We start from the raw sequence: 14,452 nt of genomic DNA on the forward strand, positions 1-14,452 counted from the left end.
CGCTTGTGGTACTTGGCATTCCCTCTGGTCCTAATAAATCGCCCTTTGCTCTGGATATGAATCTTGCTGTTTGCACCTATTCTCAGACTTTCACAATCAACTTATCTGCCTTCAATGAGACACATGCCCATTTCTTTGTCATGTGAGGTCTGATAACTTATCTCGTAACATCCACCACATGACAAGGCCCTTCATTTAATGACTGATGGTAAGTTTTTGCTAAATTTCTTGATGAAGAAATGTGTCTGGTTCTACAATTCCATAATTTGTAGTAATTGATTGCAGTGCATACTAGTACATCATACTCATGATGTCAGACCTGCTTTTAAAAATCTTAACCAAATTCTTCTCTGTTCTGTTGACCTCCAACTTTGCAGTAATTCACTTAAAATTGTGAAATTGTAGCATATAGAGCTTTTGATTCCTTCCAAGGAACTCTGTGTGTTAGTTATTTGTTAAGGGTCCAGACAAAATGCTGCTGCCATTCTGAATAATGGTTTCATGGTAATTCTGGCCTTGTCTTGTCTGGGATTGAAAGGAACACATTCTAAAATTTGGTGTAGGCTGAGCAGTGTAGTCTTTAACCTGTGCTAAGCTAGCTGAGCCAGTATTGGGCCCATACTTTCGGTTGTTGTTTCCTCTGGATCCAGCAGAAGTATGAATGAGTGGGAAGGCTGGCTGCAGTGAAAGCATCATATGCCTTTGCTTTCTGTCCCCACCAGCTGGGATCTTGTCTGGATCCAGCAGGAGTATCAGTGAGTGGGGAAGTGTTTCAAGAAAGGTAATTTTTTCTATGAAAGAAAGCACATCAGAAATGTGAAGGTTCTTGTAAAAGTACTCTGTAGGTATCCATTGCTGCTTTTTTTTTCTTTCTTTTCTTTTTTTTTTAAGTGGAGTGGATTCTGTCATATTTTATTCTTCAAAAATAATTCCTTATAAAGATCTCAACTTGGTGCTTGTTTCCATCTATTTGCAGACTCAATAAGTGCCTTTGTAAAAATGACATTTGCAACTGTAAAGAATATAAATGAAAGTTTAAATTCTAAATATTACACCTTTCATTACCCTCTTTGTTTAGCGGGAATCTTTCTTGCCGGTTGTCTACACTTATAGTGTTGCAGTGGTTGTAGAGGGAGAACTTCTCCCATCAGCATAGGTACTCCATCCCCCCAGTAGACAGTAGCTATGTTGACATAGTACTGTCTGTACAGGGGGTTAAGTTAGTATAACTGCATTGTTAAGGGATGTGAATATTCCATACCCCTGAGCAACACAGTTATATTGACATAAGTCTGTAGTGTAGACCAGCCTAAGTCCTGCCAGTGAGTTTCAATGGCTTGGTGAAGACTCTAGCACTTCATGTTCTTTTTTGACACAATGTATACTGTATGACTCCTCTGCCTTTTGTAGTAATCTGTATTCTTCTGCCTTGCGAAACTGTTAAGTTCCATTCTTGCCTTAATGCAGGAGATAGTGTAAGGACTGGAGCATTGTGTGTGTGGTTTTTGTTGTTTGTTTTTCCCCTGTTCAGGATTTCCTGAAGGCTCTTTCTTTTCAGCTCACATGTAGTTTCCAAAAATGACACATGGGAACATATTGGGACAACCAACCACAGTTTAAATGTATCATAAAGGGAAGGGTAAACACCTTTAAAATCCCTCCTGGCCAGAGGAAAAACCCTTTCACCTGTAAAGGGTTAAGAAGCTAGGATAACCTCGCTGCCACCATGTCAAGGTTCCTTCCCCACTCTGAACTCTAGGGTACAGATGTGGGGACCTGCATGAAAACCCCCTAAGCTTATTTTTACCAGCTTAGGTTAAAACTTCCCCAAGGTACAAACTATTTTCTTTTTTCCCTTGGACTTTATTGCTGTCACCACTAAGCGTCTAACAGATATATAACAGGGAAAGAGCCCGCTTGGAAATATCTTTCCCCCCTACACTCCCTTTCCTGGGGAAGGTTTGATTAAAAATCCTCACCAATTTGCATAGGTGAACACAGACCCAAACCCCTGAATCTTAAGAACAATGAAAAAGCAATCAGGTTCTTAAAAGAAGAATTTTAATAGAAGAAAAAGTAAAAGAATCACCTCTGTAAAATCAGGATGGTAAATACCTTACAGGGTAATCAGATTCAAAACATAGAGAATCCCTCTAGGCAAAACCTTAAGTTACAAAAAGACACAAAAACAGGAATCTATATTTCATTCAGCATAGCTTATTTTCTCAGCCAGTTAAACAAAACAGAATCTAACGCATATCTAGCTAGGTTTCAGAGTAACAGCCATGTTAGTCTGTATTCGCAAAAAGAAAAGGAGTACTTGTGGCACCTTAGAGACTAACCAATTTATTTGAGCATAAGCTTTCGTGAGCTACAGCTCACTTCTGTATTTTCCACAGTATGCATCCGATGAAGATGTTTTTATACACACAAACCATGAAAAAATGGGTGTTTATCACTAGAAAAGGTTTTCTCTCCCCCCACCCCACTTTCCTGCTGGTAATAGCTTATGTAAAGTGATCACTCTCCTTACAATGTGTATGATAATCAAGGTGGGCCATTTCCAGCACAAATCCAGGGTTTAACAAGAACGTCTGAGGAACCGGGGGGAAATAGGGGAAATAGGTTACCTTGCATAATAACTTAGCCACTCCCAGTCTCTATTCTAAGTTAATTGTATCCAATTTGCAAATGAATTCCAATTCAGCAGTCTCTCGCTGGAGTCTGATTTTGAAGTTTTTCTGTTGTAATATCACAATTTTCATGTCTGTAATCGCATGACCAGAGAGATTGAAGTGTTCTCCGACTGGTTTATGAATGTTATAATTCTTGACATCTGATTTGTGTCCATTTATTTTTTTACGTAGAGACTGTCCAGTTTGACCAATGTACATGGCAGAGGGGCATTGGTGGCACATGATGGCATATATCACATTGGTGGATGTGCAGGTGAACGAGCCTCTGATAGTGTGGCTGATGTTATTAGGCCCTGTGATGGTGTCCCCTGAATAGATATGTGGGCACAATTGGCAACGGGCTTTGTTGCAAGGATAGGTTCCTGGGTTAGTGGTTCTGTTGTGTGGTATGTGGCTGCTGGTGAGTATTCGCTTCAGGTTGGGGGTTGTCTGTAGGCAAGGACTGGCCTGTCTCCCAAGATTTGTGAGAGTGTTGGGTCATCCTTCAGATAGGTTGTAGATTCTTGATAATGCGTTGGAGGGGTTTTAGTTGGGGGCTGAAGGTGACAGCTAGTGGCGTTCTGTTATTTTCTTTGTTAGGCCTGTCCTGTAGTAGGTGACTTCTGGGAACTCCTATCTAATTCCTGTTCTGTTGCCGGCAAAAGCATCACACAGACAGAGAGAACCTTCGTCGTCCTCCCCCGCTCCCCCCCCGGCCACCCCAGCTTTGAAAGTATCTTGTCTCCTCATTGGTCATTTTGGTCACGTGCCAGCAAGGTTATCTTAGCTTCTTAACCCTTTACAGGTGAAAGGGTTTTTCCTCAGGCCAGGAGGGATTTTAAAGGTGTTTACCCTTCCCTTTATATTTATGACAAAATGTTTACTGATTATACATGCTTGGCTAGGAATGGCTTACTTTACTGTTGATGATTATCTATGATTGATCAACAATAGAAACATTTCCTGGTTGCAGGAGACAAGATCCCTAACCTTCCAGTGGAAGTGGTGTTGGGGGTTTTGTTTGGATTTTTTTTTTTCCATTGGAGGTGTTCTCTATTCATGCTGTAACTAGTAACCTTTTTTTGATGATTTCCTAACCTCTCACTCCCTTACTTTTCCTAAACAGATGAGTACTCAAGGCCAGCAGTGATTGGGCATGCAGGAAATTTTAGATCATTCCTGGACAGTACTGCAGCTATCAAAGAAATTCTTGCATCTGTTCTAAATACATCTGGTATTAAACCATCTTCACTACCAGAGAAAACTGTATTGCAGACAACTGAAGATCCAGACAGCGATATGGAACACTGGGAGGAGAGTACCGATGGTGATTCTAATGACAGTGACACAGACTATACACATCACAATATTGCTTCTACAAAAATGGATGTTAGATTTATGAGGCATAAGGCATCTTGGGATAATACTCAGTGTAGTTCTTCTAAATCTTCACTGATTTCCTCATCATGCCCACTTTATCCTGGCAGAAGCTCCATCACTTCGGCGTTAAATAGCTCATCCCGCTTGGAAATGTCTCCTCTGAAATGTGATTACTTTACTCAAGTGACATTAACTGGAGGCACTGTCACATCATTGACAAACTCTGCTATTATGTGTTCAGAAAAAGAACTTAAAAACTCTTCAAGTTCACCAGACCACCCTTTGCCTTTTAAAGGAATCTCTCCAGATTCAACAGCTAATGAGCTGTCAGCAGCATTTAGAAATTCTGAGACTTTGGAACCATTGCCACTCAGAGATGAGGGCAGCAATGCTTTCCACCCGCGTTCACAGTCAGCACCCTCTGATCAGCAAGGTAACTTTCATTTAATCACTTCCAAACCTTTTCCAGGTAAGACTTTTGTAGTACTAATGGATAGACCCAAATGAAACTAGTTTCACTGTGGTGATATAACTGACCACGCAAACACTGCCACTTGGGGCTGTCTACACTTGAAACGCTACGGTGTAGACACTACCTACTCTGATGGGAGGGGTTCTCCTGTTGCCATAGATAATCCACCTCCCCTCAGGTGGTAGCTATATCAACCAAAGAATTCTTCCATCAACCTAGCGCTGTCTACATCAAGAGTTAGGTTGGCTTAACTATACCACTCAGGTGTGGATTTTTCCCACCCTTGAGCGACGTAGCTGGGTCAACCTAACTTTATAGTGTAATCCAGGCCTTGGAATGGGACAGAGTAAAGATGGAGGAATAACAAATTAAGAATAGCTGTTCTCTGGGGACAAACTAATCAATGAGACTCTGAACACATGCTAGGGGGTGTCTCTGCTATTTTCTTTTTATAAGAATGCTAAAAGATTCTAATTTAGTACTGAATCTCTAATAGAACATAAGTCATTTAACTCTAATAATGCAGATAATGTAACTTAAGAGACTACTGCCCAACTTTATCTTATCTCAGAATTTCCCTTATGCTAAAAGCAAATAAAGTAAATCTTGGCATTTTTTGCTTTAGCTAATGGTTGAATGATGTGCTGGAGGGGATTCCTGGAAGACCCTTATTATGTTTGACACCAAATTGCACACAAGAAAGAGGGGTGATTTCCCCGACTCTGATGGGAATTCATCTTCTCTCTGGGTACTGCTGTATCATCCTATGCCACAGTTGACTTATACCTTCCGCAGAATATATATATTTTTTGCTTTTGGAATAGACCAGATTTCACCAAAAGGCAGGTATCCTCAAAGGGATCGTATCTTCAGACTTGCATCAAATGATGCAAATCTTAACACTGTGCTGTATTTGCAACATACTCATATTTTGTTCCTTAAAAAAACACCACCACCATATTCATTCCTGTGAAAGTGCATATAGTAAGTTTGCTTGTTCTGGGGCATCACCTCCTGGAATTGTTACGATAAAGAACTTATGTTTTATAGGAATTTATTTTCTCATCAGGTACTCCCCACTGTTCTTTGTGAGCACATAAACAGGATCAGGGAGAAGAGTTTTGCAGGAGCCCCTTGTTCTAAATACAGTGTGAGCAACATTGCTGATAAGTTTCAGTTTTTGTTTGTTTAGTCATATGAAGAGTACAGTCCCAGATTGTCATCAATGGAAAATAAAGTTCTCTATTATCAAGGTGCAGGACAAATAGTGACATTAGGGGAGATGGCATGGTCTAATCCAGCATTTTTTTAAAGTTCGGGTCATGACCCAGTATTGGGTTGCAGCATGTAAGGCACTGGGTTGCTCTGGTCAGCACCGCTGACCAAGATGTTAAAAGTCCTGTCAGCGGTGCTGTCCAGCTAAGGCAGGCTAGTGCCTACCTGTTCCGACACCGCACTGCGCCTTGGAATCGGCCAGCAGCAGATCTGACTTCTGGGCTGGGGGCCAAGGGGCTCTGCGCGCTGTCCCCACTCCGAGCACCGGCTCCACTGTAGGGGGTGGTGGTGGTGTGTGCGGGCGAGAGCCGTGCGGAGCTGCTTGTGCACCTCTGCCTAGGAGCCAGACCTGCTGCTGGCCTCTTCAGGTGGTCCACAGTGCCAGGACAGGCGAGAAGCCTGCCTCTGCACCCTGGCTGTGCCGCTGACTGGGAGCTGCCGGAGGTAAGTCAGCGCCCCAACCCTGCAATACCAATCCCCTGCCCCAGTCCTGAGCCCCCACAAACATGGAACCCCTTCCTACACCCCAAACCCCTCATCCCTGGCCCCACCTTAGAGCCTGCACCTGGAGCCCTGACCCCCTCCCATGCCCCAAACCCCTCATCCCCAGCTCTGTTGGGTCACAAGCATCAACAATTTTCTTCAACTGTGTCCCCAGATAAAAAGTTTTGAAAACCACTGGTCTAGTCTAGTGGTCATGGCACTGAACTAGGAGTCAGACCTGGATCTCTTTCTGTTTCGGCCACTGGTCTTCTGTGTGTGTTTGGCCAAGTTGCTTCATGCCCCTGTTTCCCCTCTCATCTTTTGTCTGTATTGTTCTTTAGATAGTGAGCTGCTCTTTGCAGCAAGGACGGTCTCTTCTCATGTGTTTGTACAGTGCCTAGCACAATGGGGCCCAATCTCAGTTAAGACATCTGTCTGCTACTCTTAATACAAATAACTAAAACAGTAACTGATTTGGCTTCTACTTAAAGGAGACCTGAAGGTGGAGGTATTGGGGGGGGTTGTGCTCTCTTCCCCTTCTTTATGATTAGAAAAAAGGCTTGAACGAAAGGCTTTTTTCTCTTCAAAATTTTTTCTGTTTTTACCTTAGAAATCTCAGGAATGTCAAATCTTTTGTACTCTGTCTTGCTAAAGGGCTCTGAGAACCCAAAAACATGGACTGGGCATTCCCTCAAGGCCTGCTCCAAAACCCATTGGAGCTAATGAAGACTCCAATTAACTTCAGTGGACTTTGGATCAGGTCTTCAGTTATTAAATGAAATGGTGTAGGTGCTGAATCGTCACCAAAAATGCTTTCAGTTCAATAGTTTGTCAGGCATTTTGGATTAAATAGATGTTGACATAAACAAAAGGTAACAATGTGAGTAAAAGTCATCCCCAGCCCTCAGTGAATTGGGTTTCCTTTTATTGATATCTGATACCCTAATTGTATTAGCTTCTCAGTCATCCAGGAACCATAAGGTTGAGACGGTGTGAATTTCTGGTGTAAGGGAGGGAAAAATCAGGCTGCCCGGGTATCATAAATAAATGCTCCCCCACCACCCAAAAAAACCCCTTAAACACATTTGTTTCTGTTTTTGTTACTCTAAAATCAACATTGCACAGTTGACAGACTCTGTGGCTCCACCCCTCAGTACTCTAGTTCACAGGGCCGGCTGTACGTACCAGCACGTGCTCGGGGCGGCACTTTTCAAGGGGTGGCGTTCCGGCCCTTGGGGTGGCAAAAGACCTCGAGCTGGCCCTGCTAGTCTCTCTCACCTGTAAATGGCTAATGTCATGTTAATTCAAAAAGTGTCTTGATCCTGCAGTGAGCTCCTAAATGGGCAGACCCCATTGCAGGATCAGGGACTTTTAACAATACCTAGTTATTTGAGACATATAGTTTCATAAACACTGAGCCGTTGATTAATGTGACCGTGATGATTGTGGTTTGCTCCAGTTAGGTGCTTTGTTCATTGAACCAAGCACAATGTATTTGGATCCTGTCCAGAATAGAGAAGGGAAGAAACAAACTACGCCCATGTTTGTAATCAAGTACAGCTAGTCATGCAGGTCTGGATAGTTTAATCCTGGCCAAGTCTCCAAACTGTTGCCAGGGATTGTTATGCATTAAAGTTGCTTGGAACCATCTGTCTTATTGCAAACGATGGAAGCTTGTGGCATGTCTCATGAGTCTGATGATGTTGGCTAGTGTAGTGGTCACCTGGAAAACAAATGCCAGAATGGGTTGAGGGGGGAGGGGTGGATAGAGATGAAGTAAACACTCTAAAAATGTCCTTGCCTGTGTTAATATTGCTGTAGATCCTGATTTCACCCCCATCATTTAGTCCTCAGAGGTGCTAGGGTCCTATCATTTGAGCCCTGCAAATCCATGGATATCCATATCTGTGGATGTAGATGTGTATATATGTGGACCATTTTTGCGGATTGTGGATTGGATGCGGATACAAATTTTGTATCCACACAGGGCTCTACCTATCATGCATAGTGGGATAGTCTTTGTCAAATTATGACTTCTGTTTTTGCATTCCATTCTTCCATACTTCCATTCTGTGTGCTGACTACAGTTTTGCATTCTGTGCTGGAAAAATGTTGTCAAGGCCAGTCTGTTGCACTGCATTCCAGACAGGTGTCCAGCCCAGGAAAGATGCTTGACACCTTGTTGAATTACTATGATTTAAAAGCCCTCAGATAGTCAACTTTGACTGTCTTCCAACTGCACCCAATCCCATGGAATAATGAACTTTCTACTCAGAAGTCTGATGGGAGGAAGGGGCTGGAATGTCTCAGTTTGGGCACCTGTGAAAAAAGCACAGACTGTATTTAAGAAGGGGTGTTTCTCAGTGGAGCAGGGCCATTCACTACCACTTGCAAGAATATCTGGGGGGGGGGGGGGGGGGAGAGGGAGGGAAGGAGGGACTCTTTACCTAGCCTGAATGCTGAGCGTACCTTTGATTCTCAGAAGGATGAGATAAGATTGGGGATGGGTGTGTGTGTGTGTCTGTGTCTCTGTCTCTCTCCCTCCTCCTCCCCCCCCCAAGGACATTTGTTGTTTTGCAAAGATATATAATTTTCTATTGCTTGTTAAAGTAAAGTGACTGTGCTTAAAACATTCCTTTGCTGAACCTGTGTTCCTTGCCTTTCTGCCATGTTGTCCGCAAAGGGATTAAACTAAAAGCCAAGCATGACCAGAGAGTAGGTGGAATTCTGAGGGAGTGTCAGCAACTTGGGGGCTCAGGACGTCTGAGGTGCTGGTTCCAGAGTCTGGGGGAGGCAGTCCCACATCCAAAGGAAGGGCTTAGACATGGGCGGCGGGTGAATCGGGGGCTTGTCTGGCCCACCCCTTCTCCCCCCCTTCCCCTGCTGGAGCCCAGAGTCACCCTCTCACCAGCCCCAGGCCACCCGAGCACCCCACCCAGCCCCAGAGCGCCAGGCGGGCAGGCAGCCAAGCATGGGCCACAGTGGGCAGCAGTGTTTTCCCCAGGAATTGAAATTTGGGGGGGGGCGGGGGGGGTTGAATTTACCGGGGGGGGAGGACCGATGAGGGGGGAGACTGTGAGGGTGAAGGTAGGCTGTATGGCACCATAGTAAAAACTGAAAAATGTTTCATGACCATTTTATTAGATTTTAATTTGCGTGAGGATTTTAAAACATGATTTAAGTTGGCTACTCAAGTCTTCTATGAAGCACTACATCTACATCCTTCTTGGTTTCTTGTTATAATTTTGCACAACTCTGTTAATGAACTTCTTGAATGCAATGCGTTCAACTTTGGTGGCTTCTCGTGTGTCTGGTACTTCCATTCCTTCCGTTGATATGCCCATTAGTTCATTCACATGATCAGGCAGAAGGTGACTTCTTTCAGAACACAAAATGCTATTCAATCATGAAAAAGAACGCTCAACTATAGCTGTTGTGACTGGAAGTAGCAAGAGATGACTTCCTACTTCTTTCATCCCAGGAAACATAGCATAAAGATCAAGTCGAGCCACTAGTGATGATAAAAAAGAAGTTGAAGTCAAATGTTCATTCATTCGTTGAATGATATTCCACTCTGTTCAAATTCTGTATTCTGTCCTGAGCACATGGCAGCCCCATTGCTGGTAGTGCCTCACACCGCTCAACTGTCGGTGTTTTATAGGACAGGGATCCGTAAAAGCTACCTAGAGGTTGAGTAGAATCTAGAAGTCGCTGTTGTAGATTTTTAAGACTCATGTCTGTGTACTTTTTCAGTTTTCTTAACAAACACCTCTTGTCCTCTTCACTTAAGAATTCAATATAAATGCCTTCATTAGTCAACTTCTGGACTGAAGCCTTTGCTTCTTCCAGTACTTTTCCAATGAATAGTTCTCTGATACAAATGTAGCTTCTATTGCTGGACAAAGATCTACTACTATTGAAGCAGATGCCTGGATGGCATTGTTTAATGACCCAAGTGGTTTCAACAGTAGACTTACAAAAGAGAGAATAGCAATAGTCTTCTCTGAATGTAGTAGCAAAAGTAATCCACCAACCTCACTACTTAGATCCATCCCATCTTCGTAGATACTTTCCAAAGCCAGTAATAACGGCTGGAGTAATTTTAAGACAACAGCCAAGGATCGTTCATGAGAAAGCCAGAGGGTTTTCCCAGGTTGGACTAATTTGAACTTCAGTCCCACTGTATCTTCTATATTTTCCAAGATATTCAGTCTTTTTGGACTCTTGCCGAAAAAAGAATATAATGAAGACATTAAATGTGTAGCTTTTTAAATGTCTTTTGAAGAGTCTGCAGCTCGTACAAGTGCTAGTTGGAGTAGAGGGCCTCTACAGTGTGTATAGGAGAGATTAGGGTTACACTTTTCTCTAAGCAAAGCTTGTACTCCACTATGTCTTCCAGAGAAGTTTGCAGCTCCATCAAATGCACAAGCAGCCATCTGTTTGGGGTCCAATTGAGAAGCATTTAACTCTTCTAAGATGTGGGTTGTCACAGATGAAGCCAGTGTGTCTTCTATAACTTGAACATCTAGAAATGCATCTACTGGCTACCACAGTCATCAAGATAATGCACACAATGACTTAATACTTGATGCCCATTTGCATTGGTGCGTTCATCAGCCATGTATGTAATTTTTTTGAATGTGGTGAGAGAGTTCTTCACTTTTTCAACTGTTGAGTCTTTCAGTGTTGCATCATTCTAGCCAGTCAGTTGAGTTTCTTGCAGAAAGATAGTGAGCATTTGCTGGTCTTGTTCAGAACCAGTGTTCAACTTCAAGGTGAACAAGTGACAATGCACTTAACATTGGCCTCCAGTCTGTAGTGTATGGTATCTCTTGCTTAAATAGAAAGTATGATGCCACAGCCATGTTTGTTCGCATGAACTGTGTTGTGTCTCCAGCATTCTTAACAGCCTCATTAGCACTCACTGGTGTTGTCCTGGGTCAGTGGAGACTCAGAGTTCAGAGGTGCTTTCACATGAGTTCACCTCCCAGGTGGGGGCAAAGAAGGCACCTTGCTCGTTCCTCCAGCTGCTCACTATTCGCTCTGGTCACTGTTGTTCGTTGTGCCACCATTCACTCCATTGCTCCGTTGTCAATGGCCCTGCACTGTCACCTTCTGCTGCCACCTGCCACTGTGACCTCTGCCAGTTGGTCTCTTGAGGTTCCACACAGCTCTCAGTCATTTCAGTTGAGCTCTCAGTGGGGGAACCTCACTTCTAGTGCAGACTGGTCCATCTCTTCTACAGAAACACTGTCTCCACTGCAGGTTTAAGCACTTAGACCTGATTATCAGTGATTTCAACTGTAGTGGTCACTTAACAAAACAAGAGACTATCCATGGAGCCTAATCAGCTCAGTCTTTAAACAGTGGAGAGGGGCAGGTCAAATAGTACTTGTGACTCAGGCAGACCATCAAGCAAAACAACTGTCCCCAGCCTCTCTCGATGCCCTCAGTCAGCAGAGGCTAAGTACAGTTCTACTGCCCTTTACTCATACAATAAGAACAACAACATTTCATTACTCACCTAAATGAATGCACTGACATTGTCATAAAAAAACAGCTGTATAAGGAAGCTAGTCTATGTTCATACTTTTGAAAAGTATTATACTTTTTCAGATACATGTATTTTATCATACACTTTGTATGCTTTTAAAGTATGTATTAATGTTTCAATTTCAATTCAGATTTCCAAACAATCACTACATTGGCAACACTGCATGTAACTGGTTCACAAAACGGGGGGGGGGGGGGGGGTGTTGGGGAAATGCAAGGTGGATGTAGGGAAGTCCCTGGGCGGCATGGACCCGAGTCCCCAAACGCCAGGTGGGTGGGCAGCACGAGCACTGGCTCCAGCTGCCCAGAGTCCCTGGCTTCAGGCCGGCCCCCACTAGCCCCAGCCTCAGCCCAGGGCAAGGGTGCCAGAGTCCTCCCAAAAGTGGGGGGAGCCAGGTGCCCCCGCCCCTCTGCCCGAGGTGGAGGCAAAAGCAGCCCCGTGCCTGTGTCCCAGGTCCCCAGCCTCAGGCTCCCAACAACTGCCCACACAACTCTCCCTGACCCAACTCCGGTTGGGGCCCTTGGAGCCAAAGCCTGGCCATGATAAGAGCCAGGCAGGCAGCTGTGGCACACCCTACACCTGCCTGCAGTGTGGGTGGTTTGAGCAGCCCCTGGCCTGTGTCCCTGCCTCCCAGGTCCCCTGCCCAGGGCAGGTGGTGCCTTGGGGGCAAGAGGAGGGGAAGGGGGCTTCGAAGCACATGGGATTCAGTGGTTAGGTTCCTTCACAACCAATGGGTGTCAGTCAGAATGTGGACTGGGCCACGTTTGAAAAAAGATCATTCAAGGATTAGGGACTTTATTTTGTTAAACCTGAGAGATTTTTTTTTTTTTTGTGGGGGCAGACACCTCATTCAGCTCTGGCAAAGAAAATAGATTCCTAGATTCCAAAGCCAAAAGGAACCACTGTGATAATCTAGTCTGACCTCCTGTGTGACACAGGCCAGAGAACTTCTCCAAAATAATTCCTAGAGCATATCTTTTTTTTTTTTTTAAAGCCAGTCTTGATTTTAAAATTTGCCATTTGCTTTGATTCTTTATACTATGCTTAGAGCTTTAAACTTACTGTGCCATCTCAGAGATCATGCAATTTCCAGAATCCTCAACTTCAGGCCTCTGCTCCTCTCTTCAGCCAGTTAAACCACTGGCTAGTGGCTTAGGGCAGAGAGTGGTATGAGATATCTTCTTCCCTCACTGGAGCTGTGACACTGAAATTGCACTGAGGCAGGAGAAGGGACAGTAGAAGGGAACAGGAAGCCAAACGACCAGACATGAACTGCTTAATTTTAGAGTGGGAATTATACTAGAGTGTTTTCTCTTTGGCATTCTATTAATTGTCACTTAGATTCTTACCTGAAAACAAGCATTGTCCCCCTCTCAAATCCACCCCCACCATTTAAATGTTGGTGTGATTCCTGCTGCCTTGTCTCCCGCTGCTAAGGAAAAAACCTAGAAAATGAAAGCCTGTTATACCAATAAAATAAAAACCAGCAGGATCTTATTAAAGGGAATGAGGCAAAATGCCACATTTATTGTGAATACAGAAAGAATCATAGTAAGCAGTTAGTTATAGCTATAACATTCCATTCAATTTCATATTTATTCACACATTCATTCATATATACACACACACACATTCTGCAAGGTTGTTATCATAGTTACTAGCCTTAGAGTTGCACATGCCAAGCCACTGGCCAGGTGGCCTGGACACGAGGAGGGAGCGGGGCCTTGTCAGGTGTTCATCTGATGCTCCTGGAAGTTGGTTTGCACAATCAGACCCCAAAGTTCTCACTTTCTAGAGTCCATTTTTATAGGAATTTCTTCCTATGCCAGTCTATGGGAATTGCTTCATCATGCTGTTGCTGAATCAATCAGCAGATGTCACATTCCTGACAGCTCCGTGCTGCCAGATGTTATCTTGTTCTTTAGTTCTCCCATTCTTGAGGCTGTTGGGTGAATTCCAGCCTACCCTCCGTGGGTCCTCTGGTTGTTTCCACTTGATGCCTTCTTCGGCTGATGGACACTGGATTCTTAGGCTGGCACCTCCCTGATCATTCAGTTATTAACCACACCAAGCATCCATCCACATACATCCTCTATCTCTATTTTAATCACAATTGTTAATACAATAAAAGGGCGGGGAGTCTCTGGGTGCTGTTTCTGTTGTTAGAGTATTGCTTTGAGTCTCTCTCTCTGTGTGAGTAGTTGTTGTTACAGAGTATTGCTTTGAGAACAGACTCTGTTTTAGGATGTACTAACACAATTAGCAACTTGTAAGTTTCACACAGAGAGGGAGAGAAACAGTAAAACCAAGAGACCAAAAACCAAGAGACCTCTTAATTAGTAATACCCTGGAATTTAAATTATGGGGAATCAAACTCATTTGTGGTTTTTAATACAGAACTTCTTTAATATGATCCAACAAGCCTTGATGTTTAAATCCAGACAAACTGTTTTTTAATGGAATTTACTTTTTAACTATGAAACTGTTTCTACTTATCCTATGAAACTTCCTCTAAGGACCTCTCCAATAATCTCTGTTTAAAAAGGGCCACACTAAGGTCCCCCCTACCCCCATGACTTCAGTACAGTTTAATTTGAAATTCAAATCTCTACC

The 14,452-nt window shown here is 43.6% G+C and overlaps 1 protein-coding gene across 4 annotated transcripts in view; it reads left to right on the forward strand.

Moving 5' to 3' along the window:
* The window catches only part of RUBCNL (rubicon like autophagy enhancer), a 51,791-nt gene that overhangs the window by 15,890 nt on the left and 21,449 nt on the right, over positions 1–14,452 (forward strand). For all 4 annotated transcript variants that reach the window (XM_073344470.1, XM_073344475.1, XM_073344485.1 and 1 more), the window contains one exon: positions 3,802–4,488. In XM_073344470.1, the coding sequence (XP_073200571.1) occupies positions 3,802–4,488 (687 nt within the window). The remainder of the gene's footprint in view (positions 1–3,801; positions 4,489–14,452) is intronic.

Source organism: Lepidochelys kempii, chromosome 1 (assembly GCF_965140265.1).
Source record: "Lepidochelys kempii isolate rLepKem1 chromosome 1, rLepKem1.hap2, whole genome shotgun sequence".
Taxonomy (NCBI): domain Eukaryota; kingdom Metazoa; phylum Chordata; order Testudines; family Cheloniidae; genus Lepidochelys; species Lepidochelys kempii.